Source organism: Carlito syrichta, unplaced genomic scaffold, assembly GCF_000164805.1.
Source record: "Carlito syrichta isolate Samal-C Ts95f unplaced genomic scaffold, Tarsius_syrichta-2.0.1 Scaffold303228, whole genome shotgun sequence".
NCBI lineage: Eukaryota > Metazoa > Chordata > Mammalia > Primates > Tarsiidae > Carlito > Carlito syrichta.
This window is the reverse complement of record NW_007247324.1, coordinates 263,303-280,829: the sequence shown is the minus strand read 5'-3', so window position 1 is coordinate 280,829 and position 17,527 is coordinate 263,303. Positions and strand designations below refer to the sequence as shown.

General features: G+C 40.7%; 1 protein-coding gene across 3 annotated transcripts in view; it reads right to left on the bottom strand.

Annotated features, from left to right (window-relative positions):
• Positions 1-17,527, bottom strand: part of GPATCH2L (G-patch domain containing 2 like) — a 46,140-nt gene that overhangs the window by 25,703 nt on the left and 2,910 nt on the right. For all 3 annotated transcript variants that reach the window (XM_008058146.2, XM_021712394.1, XM_021712392.1), the window contains exon 2: positions 3,356-3,420. In XM_008058146.2, coding sequence (XP_008056337.1) covers positions 3,356-3,420 — 65 coding nt within the window. The remainder of the gene's footprint in view (positions 1-3,355; positions 3,421-17,527) is intronic.

The following is a 17,527-nucleotide window of genomic DNA, read 5'->3' as shown; positions in this document are numbered from 1 at the left end:
TGAGATTCATGGGCTACTGACACCCAGGACAAGACCCTTAAATCACCGTGGAGATCTCCAAAAGAGGCAATGAAAGCTACATTCTGGTGAAAAGCAGCAGATATTACCACTAAAGAAGTCACTCAAAGGTTCCCTTTTAGAAACACACTATAAACAGCTGTGTCTCTACGACAGTAGTTCTGAGCCTTAGCATGAAGCAGAAGCACCAGGAAGGGTTGCTACAACATAGACTGCTGGGTCCCACCCCCAAAGTTTCTGATTGTGGTCTGAGCAGGACCAAAAATGCATATGTCTAACAAATACCCTAGTGATGCTAGGGTATTTGTTAGACATATGCATTTTGGTTTGAGGACATTTTGAGAACCACTAGTCTAAAAGCATCTCACCAAACTAGGTACATTGAAGAATTAAAGACAGGCATTCGTGTACAATGATTAGCTTCTCTGCACTTCAATGTATTAATTCTTTTCTTATCCACTGACATTCATCAGGCCATTTATTGAAATAATATCTTTAGTCAGATCATGTTTTCTGACGACAAATTGCAGACCACAATGGAAGTTTCTGGCTCACAAGCATTAACTCAAGATTTTTAATAACACAAGAAGGAACCCACTGCACTAGAAGGACCCTTGAGAGACCATCTAGACCAGTAGTCTTCAGCCTGGGTTCACCAGGATGCCTGACATAGGAGTTTATTAAAAGAGTGCTGCCAGGAAACAAGAAGAGGCTGAGTGCATCAGACTCCTAACCTCCGGCTCCTCTAGAACATTGCTTTAACCCAAACAGACTCGGTGGGTTTATCATTTGAGATTCTGTGTACAATTTGGGGGGAAGGCGAGAAAGGAGAGTCTTCTCCTTAACCGAGTTTCCCAAAACTATTTATTGGGAGTTCACTATACGCCAGCATGTGTTAGGCATCCAAATAATAAAATAATTCCTGCCTTGAAAAGCTTCAAAGGAAAAGACATACACCTACAAACAAGGACGTAACAAGTAAGTGGTTAAAAAAAAAAGGCAGTCAATACCAGGAGCCACAAGAGCACAGAGAAAGAGGAAGGGCAATCAGTCAGAAACCCTTTAAAAAACACAGGGCATATTTAAATAGGATCACTGAGGCGATTTCACAAAGTGACTGTTTACAAAGGGTGCAGATGGTATTAACAAGGAAACCAACAAGGATGGTGAGGCGCCTGGAGCCAGCACAGCAGGGAGTCTTTACCATCCCACACTGGGACAGCAATGGGAAGAATGGCAGCTATGGAAGAAAACTATCTTCCCACAGGAGCATGGCCTTTAGTCGAGGACCCATGGCCAGCCAGCACTCCAAAAGAAAGGGAACCAGGGAAAGCCAAGGTCCAGCATGGAGACTGCATCACAGTTTCCAAGTCCCATCACCCCTCCAGAATGGATTCCACAGGCCTTCTCCTTCAAGCAGAGCACACGTCCTCACCCTGCCGACACTGGACCTAGCCATATGATTTGCTTTAGGTAGCAGAACGTCAGCAGATATGATTCAAGCAAAGGCTTTAAATAAGCACACATGGCCTGGCTTGGTCATTCGGCATTTATGTCCTCTACTAAGGAAAGTCTATGTCGCACACAGCCATCATTCCTTTTGCAAAGGTCCCAAAATACAATATGCTGAGTAGATGCAAAGCTAACTTAAAGCCTGGAGACCAGCTGAACCTGGGCAAGGTCAGTGGAATCCCAGGCAACTCATAGCCCTGTAGCAAGAAACAAATGTAGTAAACTGTGGTAAGCCACTAAAATCTGGGGGCTGTTAAGTAGCACCATCACAATAAAAACTTGACATCAATCTCACTCACCTCCCTCTGACCTTCGGCTGAAGCCTCCTACTGGTCAAATCCAGCAAGAAACTGAGAGCGAGAAAACCCCCATAAAGTTCATAAATCTATGCCCTGGAGGGGCAAAGGGAGAACTGTCTTGGGAGGATGAGCAGGCACCCAAGGAATAAGAAGGAGAAGATTTCAGGCAGAGAGACCAGCATGAACAAAGGCAGGAAATAGCACAGTTCTGTGTTGAGAACTCTAAGCTTCTAAGTATCACCAGAATGTGTGAAGTTGAGACAGAGAAAGAGAGGAGTGCTGGGGCTACAGAATATTTTATGATCTTTCATGACAAACAAGGAATCTTTATCAGTGAAAAGGCTTTCCAAAGATCCCCAAAGTCTATCTGCTGCAATAGGTCCCCACTTTCTTGCAGCTCTATATAATCATGCATCATGGTTTTAGTAGGTGCACGGTGACACTTCCTAGCATCGCAGTAAAAGCAAAGGCCAAAAAGAGCAACTGTGGGTAACTCTGAACAGTATGTGCCAGCTCATTCACAGAGAGACAAGTGGACTTTCCCGGTACAAGATAATAAAACCAAGACTGTAGCTAGAGCCTGCCTATGCACACACAGTCTCTAAAGACACCTAATTCCCTTAGAATCGGAAGGAGACACGTGCTCACAACAACCCCCCCCCACCACAGAAGCTCAATAACTTCAGGGGGACAAACCTGTCTCTATACTACAGCTCGGAGGCATGGGTAAGATACCCTCCCCATAATCCCTCTTCCAAATCAACATTGGGATACTGAGTACCACTGTCCCAGGAAGATCAGGCGCTCAACCTACACATGCTACCTCTGTCCTTTAATTACTTAGCCCATGGAGGAAAATTATGGATTTCAGAGCTGGAAGAAACTTCAGAGATCCGAAGTAGTACGGCCCTACATAAGACTGGAGGAAAAGAATATTGTAAAATGCCCTTACACCAAGGCAAAGCTCTAAATGAGTGTTTAGGCAGTAAAAAGAAAGAAACATTAATAACACACTGGCCTCATTCATAGGGCACTATACTAAACTTGCGGAGCTGTAACTTGAGAAAGAAGAGATTTTATATAATCACCTAGAGCACTATAGTCATCTATAAATAATGTCATAAAAATGTCTAAATTCTCCTTCTGTGAAAAAAAGAATGTAACATCCCCAAAAAGAAAGTAATCCCTGAGGCTATTTCTTGGTTTCAACAAAAGGAATTTCCCAAAGCCTCAGGCTTGACACCTCGCCCCTCTGACCAATGACGCTCAATGTCTGCACTACCTCCACAAGAGTCACTGCAGGCGCTTGTGCAAAACGCAGGTTCCAGGTCCAATTCTAGACCAGCTTGATTTCCAGAAGCTCGGGAATCTGGGGTTCTAACAGTTCCCCAAGTGGCTCTCCTGTACCCCACAGTTTGAGAGCCACTGCCACAGACGACGGTTACGTTCTCGGCAGGTCCCCCCATGGCGGCCAGACTCTTCCCGCAAGCTCTGGCCCAACATCCCAAAGCTGGGATGCAGATTACCTTGCCGCCCTTCGTCATTGGTGAAAAGTCCAGCGTCGCTGCTGCTACACACACTGCTGGTTTCGCTGGAAAAAAAGAGCAAAACACAAGAGAACTCATCAGCTCCGGTCAAAAGAAAGCACGGTCCATTCCGCTGGTTTTCAAATGAAAAGATCCCAAGCTTCGCTCATTTTGCTACAGCCCACTAGCCAATCAGAGACGCAAATTTCATAGGGAAGCTATAAAGTTTATTTTCCCCAAATACAGAAGAAGAGAATTCTAAAATTTTTCTTATATTTTAAAATGCCTAAAGTCACTTTATTAGTTTAGAATTAGAAAGTTACTTATTAAGACTCACAGAAGAAATCTCAACTTGGTTTGGTATGTCAAATGACACAAATTTACAAACTCACCAATCAATTTTATTTTTAAATATTCCCCAACTATCAGTTTCAAGTAAAACTATCCAACTTCAACATTCAGTATCTCTCAAGCTTTTCCCTCATTTACAAAGCAGCAAAAATCCATGAACAGAAAAATAAAAGACAAATTATATTTTCTAAATTTATCTTTCTTCGTATCAAGCAGATTCACAAAACTCATTGTGAAAAAAGGAAACTAAAGTTAAAAATAAAAATACCTAAACAAATCAACTTGAACTCACTGAAATAAAACGTTTGCCTCATGGATTTCTGTCCCCTCAGCTTCATGTTCTGAGCTCTTGCTCACAACTGATGCTGCTTTTCTTCCAAATTTGATTTCTCTGGTTCAAGAAAAATTTCTCAGTCCTTTACAATATTAGCTAATATTCTAAGTAGTACTTTCCAAGCCAGTTAATTTTTCTTCTCACCTGCTCAGAAACCAAAGCAAGGAAGAAGCATTTTCACTCTGCTGTAGAAGAAAGCAGCTTGGCAAAACCCCAATCTACACTCCTGGATCAAAACTCTGGGAATATTTTGTATTTTGCAACATTTCCAAACATCTTGCCAACACAAAATCTAAAAATGCCAGTTAAGTTGCAATGCTTTCCTCACCTAAGCTTCTCTGTGAATAATAGAGGCAAGAGATCTGTTGCAGATAGTCAATAAAGCATACCCTATTTCTTTATACGTTCTCTCATTCTATTTTTACGTACTTATAACATTCTCAGGGGGTCATTGTAAGAAATGTCTCACAAAACTATACTGCTAGATTCTGATGGATTTAGCATCTTCAAAGAGCTCTGCCGTTAAATCAGAGAAGACATCCTCACCAAGTACGACATTCTTCCTAAGTTTAAGAAATTATGTCTGCTAAACTTAATAGTGTTGTTTTTGTATTTTTAGCAACTTCTGAAGAACATAGTGGTTTAACTAAACAAGTCTTACTACTCATGTCACGTCTTTATTATTCGCATCTTGCCTCAAGGATAAAGCAAATTGTATATATTTAAGCTTCTCCTGATACAAAGGGGAGATACAAAGCACATTAGGCCACAAGACAGGTTCTACCCCACCACCATGTTATGTGCTGTACTGGTCAGCAGAATCACTCCTGAGATTTAAGGGTCAGCAAGTAATGGCCTATCACCTGTTTTTATATGACACAGGAGCTAGAGATGGTTTTTACAGTTTTGAATCACTGGAGGGAAATGACAAAAGGTGGGTATTTTTTGACACAGGAAATATTAAATTCATACTTCAGTGTAGGTAAATAAAGTTTTTTTGGGACACAGCTGCACTCATTTATTTATGTATTTTCGATGGCTCCTTTTGTACTACAACTGCAAAGTTGAGTAGTTGCAACAGAAAACACAGAGCCCACAAGCCCTGAAATGAAACTTTGCAGAGAAAGTTTGCTGATCTCTGTTCCACAAGTATTACAAGGTGTACTCTGCAATGTTTACGGTCCCCTCTGTTTGAATATTTCCATTTAAAAAAGTAAAAGATGATTCATCACAAAGGCTATCAGTTCTTTTCCCCCATTCATTTCTGGCCACCTGTAAGCACTACAAGGTACAGTGCTTCCTCTGTCCTTTTTTGTATGAATTCCATTATCTCCTCATATTCTAAATGAAAGGGGCAAGTTCAAGTATATCTGCTAGATCTAGAAAGATGCTGGTGGCCTGTCATTGTACACTTCCTATTGCCAACATCATTTCAGGAGAATCAGTGTTCTTGGAAAAACTTTAACTTGTCTAAAGAAGTTTCCTACATATAGTTAACTGTATAACTATATAACTTATAGTTAACTATACAACATAGTTAACTACATAACTATATAACTTAATTAATTATATAACTATAGTTATATGTAGTTAGTGACAATGATGTCATGGAACTCTCACCAGGACTTTTTAAGACTATGATCAAGGGATATAGGTATTTTCTTCATTTAAAAAAAACTTATGTCTATAGAACCCTTGTTACATAAAAGGGTTAACATTCCATCTGTATCTGGAAATGAATGCATCATCTGATGGTATTTGCTAATTCTATTTATCCTCTCAGAATAACCTACATTGTTAAAATGCAATCACATGTAAAAAACTGTTAGCAAGGCCAGGCATGGTGGCTCATACCTATAATCCCACAACACTGGGGTGTTGTGGGAGGCTGAGGCAGGAGAATCACTTGAACCCAGGCATTTGAGACTGGCCCCAGCCCGGGTAACACAATGAGACCCTAGCTCTCTCAGCTACTCAGGAAGTTAAGGTAGGAGGACTACTTGAGTCCAGGAATTCAACACTGGCTTGGGCAACATAGGGCGAAACCAACTCTTCCAGCTAATCAGGAGGCCAAGGCCGGAGAATGCTTTGAGCCCAAGAGTTCAAGACTGCAGTAAGCTATGATCATACCACTGTACTGCAGACTGGGTGACAGAGCAAGAGCCCATCTCTTTAAAAAAACAAATTGTTAACAAATTTGCTGAAGAGGAAAGCAGTGGGTGCTTCAGGCCTGCACATAAACACTATGATACTGTTGTGCCAGCTACAAAGTAGAAGCAAAGGTTTCCCCTTCCAAGTTACAGGCCCAAGTTTTCCAGCCCTGCAGCACTCACTCACTTTGGCTCAGAGGTTATAATTTTTTTTAAAAAATCAGATCTGTTGGATTTTAATCATGATTCAGTCAACTATAAAATTTAATTTAGTAGTCTGTTAAAAACAAGTTCCTTTCAATAAATAAAATTTTCTTTTAGCATTTTTTTGTAGGTCACAAAATCTGAAAGATAAAAGATGTCAGGTTCAAATTTTTTTGTAACTTTTTTATTACAAGTCTTTTTATTAGGCAAGAGGGGAAAAGCTCTGTTCCTCATTTTTATTTTTAAAAAAAGAAAAAGAAACAAAATCTGTAATTTTACCTCTAGTATCTCCACCCATTCCACTTGTGGTCCTCTGAAGCTTAGACAGGAAGGCAGAATCCCAGCCTTTATTAATCTTCAGGTAAAATATCAAGACAAAGCTCACAAAGAGAACAGGTAATGAGATCTAGTCTCCTGAATTACAGCAGCTCCCAGAGGCCTCTGTGCCTCCTATCTCTGCCTCGGAAGTTGTTTTGTTCTTATAAGATTTACACAATTCTAGTCTAGAAGTAGTTTGTATACAAAAATCTTCCTAGGATATTTCTAAAATATTTTAGAAGAGTATAAATATATTAACCTTATAAATAACGTACACATCATTCAAAAAATCCAGTCCCAAATTGGGAGAAAACGAAGTCTCTAACAGGAAAAAAAGGAAAGAGAATATTGACACCCCTCCTCATTCTCCTAAATTTTCACTCATTCATTAGTAAACATTTGTCAGTATTCATCATATACCAGACACGGTGCTATAACTAGCACTAAAAATAACAAAGAAATAATATGCCAATCACAACTGACATGCACGCATTGTATACAGAACATTAGCCAAGGCTATGGGATAAGGGTATAAAGAGGTAGAGAGAAGAATGCTTCCCAATAAAGAATATTCTGCAGTTAATAAGGGGTGAGGCAACCCTGGAATTTAACCTTAGTGCACTGAGGAAAGTACTCCATTTTAGAGGCCAGAAAATGTCCACACTTCTCTACAAAACCTTTCACTAAAAAAAAAAATGTTCCCATACTTTATTCAGCAGCATAACCACCACTTTAAATAAGACAAAATTAAAGGCTGGATTTTGGACCAACTGTATTACCTAATTAATATAACATTGCTAGAAAAGCAACCAAGCCCCATTCAACCGAAACAAGAAAAGAGTAGAGTCAATTTACCTAGCAGTTCCGAAGGTTTTTCCTTCCATCATCTTATTATGAAAAATGTCAAATACATAAAAAGAGTTGAAAGAAGTTACAGTTCACACCTACACTCATCGGCAGAGTCTGCAAGTCACATTTTGCTTTCTCACACATCTATCTACCTAATCTTTCCACCAGAGCATCCTGTCATCAGAGGTACTCCAGGTAAGCCAGGTGATGGGCATGGCATCCACTTCAAGACAAGAGTATGATCACGGAACCAAGCCTCATAAGACCCTATGATACCGCTTGTTCACTGTTAGCTAAACGCTGTAGACTTTGGTATCAACTTGAAAATGCTTTCATCTCAATTGTTCCTCTTTCCAAGTTCTGAAAATGAACTGTTTGCTTTTTTGAAGAGAAATGAAAGGGGAATTGTTTTCAAATCAGCAAAAACCCTCAGTTTTAAAACGACAGTATTTCTATGCTATAGAAGAGATCAATATTTTGGTTTTATTAAGTACTCTAAGTTTGAAACTCATACTTATTGGAAAAAGTAGAGTCAGTGAAGTAAAAACCCAATCCTAGTACCAGAAATATCTAGAACTAAGATTCTCAACTGGAGGCAATTTTGCACCCCCATCCCTGGCGTCATCTGGCATTATTTGGATGCATGTTTGGTAGTCATGACTTGAAGCAGGTTGGAGGAGTTGGTGACCTACTGGCATTCAGTGGGCAGAAGTCAGGGAGGTTACTGAACACCCAACAATGTACAGGACAGTCCTACACAAAGAATTAACTGGCCCAAAATGCAAGCAGTGCCTAAGTTGAGAACACTGATCTAGAGTGATGACCAGAGCAAGAAGCTGGAAGGAGGCAGGGCATCTCATTTAGGGAAAACACTTCAGAGGAGAGAAGCCTGTGCATGTTAGCTGGATAGCACCAACCTTTGAGGGCAGAGGTCCACATCCTACAAAAGCAATAACAGCATTTCCTGGCCAGGGCTGGGCCAGGGCCTCAAACAGTCTGAAGCCTCCAGATCGAGGAACCATCAGAAGGCAGCTGGACCATCAGGCAAACTGGTAGAACTGAAACCACTCAAGACTTGCAAGGGTCACCCTTTCCTGGCTAAGCCAGGCAGAAAGAAGATCCTGTAACTATGAAGAAAGTGATCCAGGCAGGAAAGGAAACATCTTGCTCATCTCAATGTCCCAATGCCTAGCAAAGCACATAACATACATTCAGTCAATGTGACATAAATGGAATGCATTCGTTCTAGACTCACCTCTGTTGTCTGCCCTCCATGGCCTTTGTGGCATGTCACTCCCCTCGTTAGTCCTAGGTCTCCACACCTAAAATGTGTATGGACTACTCTGAGGATGTGAAGGTATGAGGCATGCAAGCCAACTCTGTGAACTCTAAAGTAATATCCAAATTCAAAGGATCAAAGTACAGAAAGCTACTTCCAGGGGGCAGATTCCTATATATGTCTAAATGTTATTTTAGAGGTCAACAGTATTAAGTTCCTCACTGATAACCTTCCTCTCTTTAAAGCGGCAATCTCTATTCTATGGATTGAACAAAATGTGGCCTATGAGATCCAGTATTTTCCTGCACTGGGTTTCACTAGAAAAGAGAGGGTGACACTGCTTTCAGACAAGATGTTCAAGTATCCAGGAAGGGGCCTGGTACTTGCCTGGGTTTATTAGGAAATGCATTAATATAGAAGGCTGCTATTCGTGATACCAATAACATCATTTATTGAAATCTACTACATGCCAGATAATGAATATACTGAGCACTCTATATTCATTATTACATTTATTCTACCCCAAAATTCTACAAGGTAAATATGTCAACCTCATGTTACAGATGATGGAGGGGGCTTGGAGAGGGTAAGAACTTGCCTAACATCAAACAGCAAGCAAGCACTGGAACCAGAGCAATGTATGTCTAAAGTCCATGCACTTACAGAATGGCCCCTGAAACATGGATGACCCAAGTAGATGCACCACAGTTACTAAAAGTTTCTCTCTTCATAAGATACCTCTGAATTTCGAAACTTCTCATTTTCATTCTCCTGAAGATGCAAACAGATTAACTGAGCTAGGGAAGGAGTGTTCCTTTACGTTTTGTTACTTAAATCTTTCAGACACAGCTGAAACTCTAGCTGTGCTTTGACTACCACCCTTTATCAGCTAATAATACATCATACAGGCTGAACACTAAGAAAGCTAATTATAAACTCACTTTGGAAAGAGGCTCTCCCCCTTAATGCCACGGCTCGACTTGAATTTGAAAAACGAACATTCACCTTTGGCACACTTGCATAAAACACATCTCATGTGCCCTTTCAGTTCCAGAATGTCCTTCTTTTGAAATCAAAGTCAAAATATTCTCCTACTAAGTTCTGGGGAACCATCAGGGTCCGAGAATACTATTCCTAACTTTAGCGTCATACCAGGCTAGGAAAAAATTTCAGAGGGCTAGTAGCCATCTATGGAAACCAGACTCCAAGATGATTCCCAGTGACCCAACTTCCTATGACCTCACACCCAGGTGTAGCCTTCCAACACTGCACCAGGTCAGTCTGTTAACCAATCGCATAAGGCAGAAGAAATGGGAGGTCACTTCTCAGATGAGGTTATAAAAGACTATGGCTTCCATCTTGGGCTGTCTTCCTCTCTCCCCATCTCTCAGATCACTCAAAGGGAAGCCAATTACCATGTCTTGAGGACAATGACAGGCCTGTGGAGGGATCTACATGAAAAGAAGCTGAGACTCTCAGGCCAATAGCTTTATGAAGAAATGAGATCTGCCAACCATGAGAGTTAGCTTGGAGGCAGATCCTTCGGGCCCAGCCGAACCTTGAGAGAATTATTGTCCCCTGCCAACAGCCTAACTCCATTCTCAGAAGCTTCTGAACCACAACCACCCAGCTAAGTCTCTCTCAGATTCCCAACTCAGAAACTGTAAGATATTTGTTGTTTACAGTTACTAAGTTTTAGGGTAATTTTTTTCTCCAGCAATAAAATCGAGTCTTTATGAACTCTTTTATGAAAATAATTCCCTCTTTCTAGTCCTGCTTCTTGGAATTTCCACAATTGTGAGAAAGAAAATCAGTTTGCCCTCTGAACTTGGAGGTTGCTAATTCTTTTATATTCCTAACCACAGACAACTGTTAAGTTTAGAATTGAAAGAGTAGTTTATATCTGTCTCAATTAAAATAAAGAGGTACAGAATTAGTTTATCACTCATAATCAAAAGTTGGTATTATAAGTTCTCACCTGGGACTGTCTCTCCCCCATTTAAGGTCTTATTAAGTAAGTAGCTTAGTAAGTGTATCTGAATCTAATTTATATTTTTAAACAAGTAGGATAAAATTTATGGCTTATGTCATTCTAAAAATTAAGGATATTTCAGTTTCTTCATTAAATAATAATGCATTAAACAAAAAATAAAATTTGTTTTAGAATTCAGAAAAATGGGGGGAAATGTTACTTCTGGATCCACTGCCCAAAGACAATCTCATTTTCCTTACAATCTCATTTTCCTGCCTGTTTCCTTGGTAGAGGTAAAACATTTATAGTCATATGTAAACAGACTTCTGACTCTAGTAGTAAACATGACTGAGGGAGAGGTTATTCAGAGAAATCTCTCACATCAGTTCCAAAATTGTTCCTATAACTAATGAGAAGATGAGTCTGTTTTCAGTTGCACTCAGATGGTGTCACGCTCTCCAGTTTGACAGGCTCTTAGGATGACTAGTACAATCAGGTGTATTCTACAGAGAGGATTGTCTGCAAGACTCTTCCTTTGAGCTGAGGGCTAAGCCTCTGAGAAGTCCATCTATCCTCCTAAGACTTACCTCTGCTTGGAGCTAATAGTGATTCATCTTCAGGTAGATGAAACATCTCTTCAGAGTAAATTTTTAAAGGCTTATATTTTGAGGCCTGCACATCTGAGAATGTATTTCTGCTGCCTTTCCATATGAAATGTATCTTTACTATACATAAAATTCAGGATGGGTGGGAGAACAACCTTTTTTCACTCAGAACTCCATAGGTAAATGTGGCTACTCATATTTAGGACTGTAGGGATGAATGTCAGACATATTCTCATCCCTTTTAAGACTTTTCTCTATACCTGCTCCACCACCAATGCAGAATGCAAACACATTGCCAGAATATGTCTAGGTAGAGAGGCCTCTTTTCATTAGTTTTCCCTTTTAACCTCTACGCTTGATTTTTCACCTGAGGAACACTTTTCTCTTCAGTTGTATCTGTTAAATTATTCTTCTTTTCCAACATTTTGGTTTCTTCCTTAGGAATATTCACATACATCCTGGGCCTCTATTCTCTGACATCCAGATCAGATTTTTCTCTGATTTCTTATCTCCTCCCTCTGTATTTTTTGAGGGCTTCAAAAGTTTTCCATATCATTAACTCAGTTTTCTACAGAGTGAATGGTCCTTCATTTTTATATTGCAAATATATTTTTAAATTTTCCTACAATTCTTTCTCCCAAACTACAGTTTTCTTTTTTGGGGGGAGGGAGGTCGGAGTCTTACTGTCACCCAGGCTGGAGTGCATGGCACGCTCATGGCCATCACAGCATCAACCTGCTGGGCTCAGGTGATCCTTCTACCTCAGCCTTCCAAGTAGCTGGAACAACATGCTACCATGCTCAGCTAATTTTAAGATTTATTGTAGAGATGAGGTCTCACCAAGTTGCCCAGGCTGGTCTCGAACCATGGGCTCAGATAATCCTCTCACCTCAACCTCCCAAAGTGCTGAGACTACTGGGTTTTCTTTCTCTCCTATGACCTACTGCATATAATTTCAAAATTATATCTTCCAGTATCCTGATGAAGAGTTTCTAAAGTGTTTTTCTGGTTCCTACTGGCAATCATATTCAAAGATCAGTTCTTCCTCTGAACTTCCAGAATGTTTTCTTTGCCTTATTCTGCAGAATTCATTCAAAGACCTCTTGTGCCAACAGAAATGGTGCACAGATTACCCTCGGTCCCATTCTCTATTCCCACGGGTATGGATAGCATGCTCTTCCCAGATCTACAACTGGCTAAGAGGATAGCAGAGCCCCCACCCAATTACCAGGTGTCACCAGTAGGCTTCTGTCTCACATAGCTCTGCTGAGAGGAGCTAGGATCTTCCCCTAACTCCTCTATTCTGACCCCATTACAGGAGTGTACAGTACACAGGGATGTACACTGCCCTTCACGCTCCAGAATGCACTACAGAGGGATCTCTTCTCTTCTAAACCATATCAACAGGAACCTTCATTCCTGGAGACTATACTTTCCAGGACTCAATACCAGTAACTGCCTTCTCCCCCCAAATACAAATGCATACAGAACACACAAAGCTTCCCTATCCATGTGTACCTTGGTCATTACAGCCTCCAAAGAAAACCAAAAGATACTGTTTGGGAAGTGAAGGACAGAGCAATACTCCATCTCAAACTGCAGCTGCCCAATTTTCTGACTGAAATGGACCCAGCATTTCTGAACCAAGTACTCAGTGTAGAAAAGGATGCAGAGTCTTGCCATCTACCATCAAGGCAGGTTCAGCACTGCTAACGGGGGTTGCCAGTTCACTCTTCCATGCAGTTCAATCAGTATTTTGAGAGGATCATGGCAATAGGCTAACTCGAAGTCCTAACTTCTGGTGATGGGAGTTTGCAATGCACTATGCTCTCAGGCCGTTGAGGCTACTTATCAGATGCCTTTTAAAAATAAGAAGTTACAATGGTGGGAGATAGGTTTTGACTGAAAAGAATTCCAGAATCTCAGTATCACACGGGACTTGAGAAATCTTTCAGTCCAACCTTCTCAATTCTATGGAAATTCAGTAAGTGAACATCAAGCCCATGCTTGAATCCCTCCAGTGATCTAGAACTCACTACCTGGCAATTCACTTCATTTTTACACAGTCTTAATTTTTAGATAGTACATTTTAGACCGAGGCTACATTTTAATGCTCTGTACTTCTGTCCCTGAGTCCTAGTTCCTTCCTTTGGAGAAACACAAAATAACCCTAGCCCTTCTTTCAAGAGGTAGACTCTTAAGAGACATATTTCTTTCAAGAGACAGACCTTCAATACAATAGCATCATATCTCCCTCCCAAGCTGTCTTTTCAGTTGTTCCTAAGGATACACTGGCAGAACTTTGAGTAAATCTATATAAGTAGTCTGTGCTAGCTATTCAGTACGCTCAAGTGCAACACTACCAACTGCAACAATGGTAAATATAGTCTTGGCCAGCAACCCTATTTACAGAACAGAAAGGGAATATCCCACACCTATCACATATATTCTTTTCCACAGCTTCAGCAACCGCTGATTAATGGCCTCCACTTGCAAAGGAGGCTACTTACCTTAACCATGAAATAATGAATGCTATTGATCCAACAAGCTACTGCTATAGAGTGTTATTGATCACCCAATCTTTGGTTAACATGGTCCTCATTTAGCAATTTCACTGTCACAAACACCTGGAGCAAAGCACACTCCTAATTAAAGAGTTTGGGGGAGTTAAAGTGAGAGGTGATGGACAGAGATCTCAGCTTTCTCCCATTTATTCTTGCTTCTGAGCTATTGTTTGTGTCAGAAGGGATATTGATTTTCTATAAAAATAAGAAAACAAGAGGCACCAAGGGGCCGCAGAAGGTCAGCTTGGGCAGGAGAAGGAGGGGGGAGGTTTAGCACTCTATCTTTGTCACTTGCCTTCCAAGTAAAGAGTATTTTCTTTCCTGTGAGATCAGCCTTTAATGCATCACCTTAGGAAGGTTTCTGAATGTAACTTCTGACCATCACCCAACCAATCCATTTATGAAAGAAGAAACTCCAGTATATTCAAAGGAACAAACAAATGATTTAAGTGAAGAACAGAGCAGTTAGGCTATAGGAACCTAATAGCTAATAGCTGTTTATAGTTGCTATACAGACAATTTGAATAAAGGCAATCTCATAAGAGTTGTCCTAGTTTAGAATATTCACAGACACATACACAGAAAAATATTAAAATAATAGTTTGGGGCAACCCCTTCGGATCCCTGCCCACTGTGGGAGCTTTTCTGTCCTCTCAGTAAATCCTGCTTTTCCCCCCAAAAAATAAAAATAATAATAATAATGATAGTTTGATCTTTTTGCAGGCATAAGGAAAAACTATTACATTATAACCACTTTTAAGTTCCTCAGAACTTGTGAGGGATTGGTTGATGTAGGATTGAAGGAAGACCAGAAAGAGAAAAGCAAGCAGAAATTCTGATGCAGCTGAAAACTACTCCATGTTTAGTTAGCAAAGAGTGAATTTAAGGAAATTAGAACTAAAGCTGATTGAGATACACATTTTTAAATCTCAAACAACTCATACATGTTTTCTTTAAAACTCTATTCATTGATTAGGCTAAGTTACGCTTAATGATCAACTTTATCTTAATAATTTTACAAAGTGTATCATTGCTCTGATACGTCTCAATATCACTGACCAAAAATCAAGTACTACACTTTGATCTGTATGTGACTAAAGTGTGGCACATGAAAGAATAATCAAGAAGATTCTTTTTTTTTTTTGAAAGCAGGATTTATTGAGAGAATAGAAAAGGTCCCACAATGGGAGGGGACCCGAGGGGGTTGCCCTTGAAAGTATTTATCTTAAGGCAGGAAAAAAAAAGGCAGAAAACTGTTGACATAATCAACTCATCAACACAGCCATAAACTATCATCAACTCACCAAACCATACACTGTTATATGACACTCACACCTATTTGAAGGTGTGCTCAGTAAATGAGGCAGCTTAGAAATTAAAAGATTTTAGTTCCACTTTATTGTTGAGAGAGACTAACATAATATGCCAGCAAAGAGAAAGTAAGAACCACTCCCTCGTTCCCTAGTCTGGATTTATAGGAAAAAAGACAAAGAATTTCTGTCTGTAACTACAGATGAATCAAGACAAGTTGAGGGGAGTGAGGAATCCTACATAAGGAGAAGAATTTAAAGACTCTCATTCCATGTGTGCTTCCACTCCATCCATTACTCCTTCATCGCTGCAAGACCTGTGGCACCCACATTATCGAAAGAACTCTGAAAGGACCAGGATGGTAGCCTAGCAGGGGCAATGGGGCCTCCTTGACTTGAATAGCGTAAGATTCTCAGAAGAATTCCTGTCTACTTCCATGTAGCCAGACTCTAGAATGTATATGGTCACAGCTGGACTGCAATGTGCAAGAGACGTGCCTGGCCAGGCAGGAATGGGAAGACTGAAGCACTTTCCTGCTAGATAACAGGCTCTGTATATGAGTCATACTTCAGCTGTTATCTCAGAGTACACAGAGTTAATGGTCTCTCACACACACAATCACGTCAGAGCTTAACAAGAAATTCTGGGGAAGAAACATACTCAGGCTATCATCACAAAAGGCTATTTTAAAAACTGTCATTCTCAACAGTAGGATTTCTACTTAGTATATACGCTTGATAGAAAAAAACTTGAATGCCTCAACTGAGGGCTTCAATACTGTGAAAGGCTACAAGCTGACTAAGCATTTCTTGTTTGACTCAAAATAGTATGATGAGGAAAAAATACCTTTATAATCCAAAAATATACTTATAAATTGAGTAAGCAGGCCTTAGAAGAAATGAGGCATTAGAGGAGAATTAGGAAAGCCAAATCATGAGCCTGCCTCAATATAGCTGAGCAGACTGGCAAATATAAAGTTAATAAGAAAAAGTTTAAAAGCTGGATTAAAATCATCCATGGCCAGGCTCAATGGCTCAGCCTGTAATCCCAGCACTTTGGGAGGCCGAGGTGAGTGGATTGCCTGAGCCCGCGGGTTCAAGACCCACCTGGGCAACTTGGCGAGACCTCATCTCTACAATAAATCAAAAAAATTAGCCAGGTGTGGTAGCGCATGCCTGTAGTTCCAGCTACTTGGAAGGCTGAGGCGGAAGGATCGCCAGAGCCCAACAGGTCGAGGCTGCAGTGGCCGGGAGTGGCCAGTGCACTCCAGTCTGGGCAACAGAGTGAGACTCCAACTCAAAAAAAAGAACAAAAAAACCATCCATGAACGTTCCAGGCAGAGAGATTGACACTGCTTTTCCTGTTACTGACACAGCCTCACCTCAGAGTTCCTAAGATTAATGACTTTGTTTTTAAGACAAAACTTCAGAAAAGTCATATGTTCTACAGTTGTGCAAGCAGAGACAGAAAAGGGTCATGGAAAAGGCAAACTCAAAGTGCAGCAAAACATGGTGGTTAAGAAAGAGCTTCAAAATTAGGCTGGGTCCCAGGTTTTGGCACGGGTGACCTTAGACAAATTATCTAAATTCCCATAACCTCAGTTATGAGAAACATAAATATACATAGTGGAAAATATAAATATATTTTTATACTTCTGCAAAATATAAATAGCAGAACCATAAAGTAGAACTGCGAACATCAAATAAGAATACATATTAAGCCCACAGTTCAGTGCCTAGCACACAATGAGTGCTTAATGAATGTCAACGAATATTAACAATAATATTGTTAATATTATTGTTCTCAACTGGGAGTACTCAGTCCATTTAAGGATCACCCCTGGAGCCATTTGGGTGGACTACAATGCAAAAGGGGTATGAACAATGCAGGGATGCTACACATCCTGCCACGTACCACAAAGAGCTGTCCCATCCAAAATACCAATAGCATCCTCATTAAGAAACAGACTCTCAGCCAGGCTCGGTGGCTCAGCCTGTAATCCCGCGCCTTTGGGAGGCTGAGGTGAGTGGATTGCCTGAGCCCGCAGGTTCGAGATCCGCCTGGGCAGCGAGACCTCATCTCTACAATAAATCAAAAACTCAGCCGGGCGTGGTAGCGCATGCCTGTAATTCCGGCTACTCGGAAGGCTGAGATGGAAGGATCGCCGGAGCCCAGCAGGTCGAGGCTGGGTGGCCGGGAGTGGCCACTGCACTCCAGTCTGGGCGACAGAGTGAG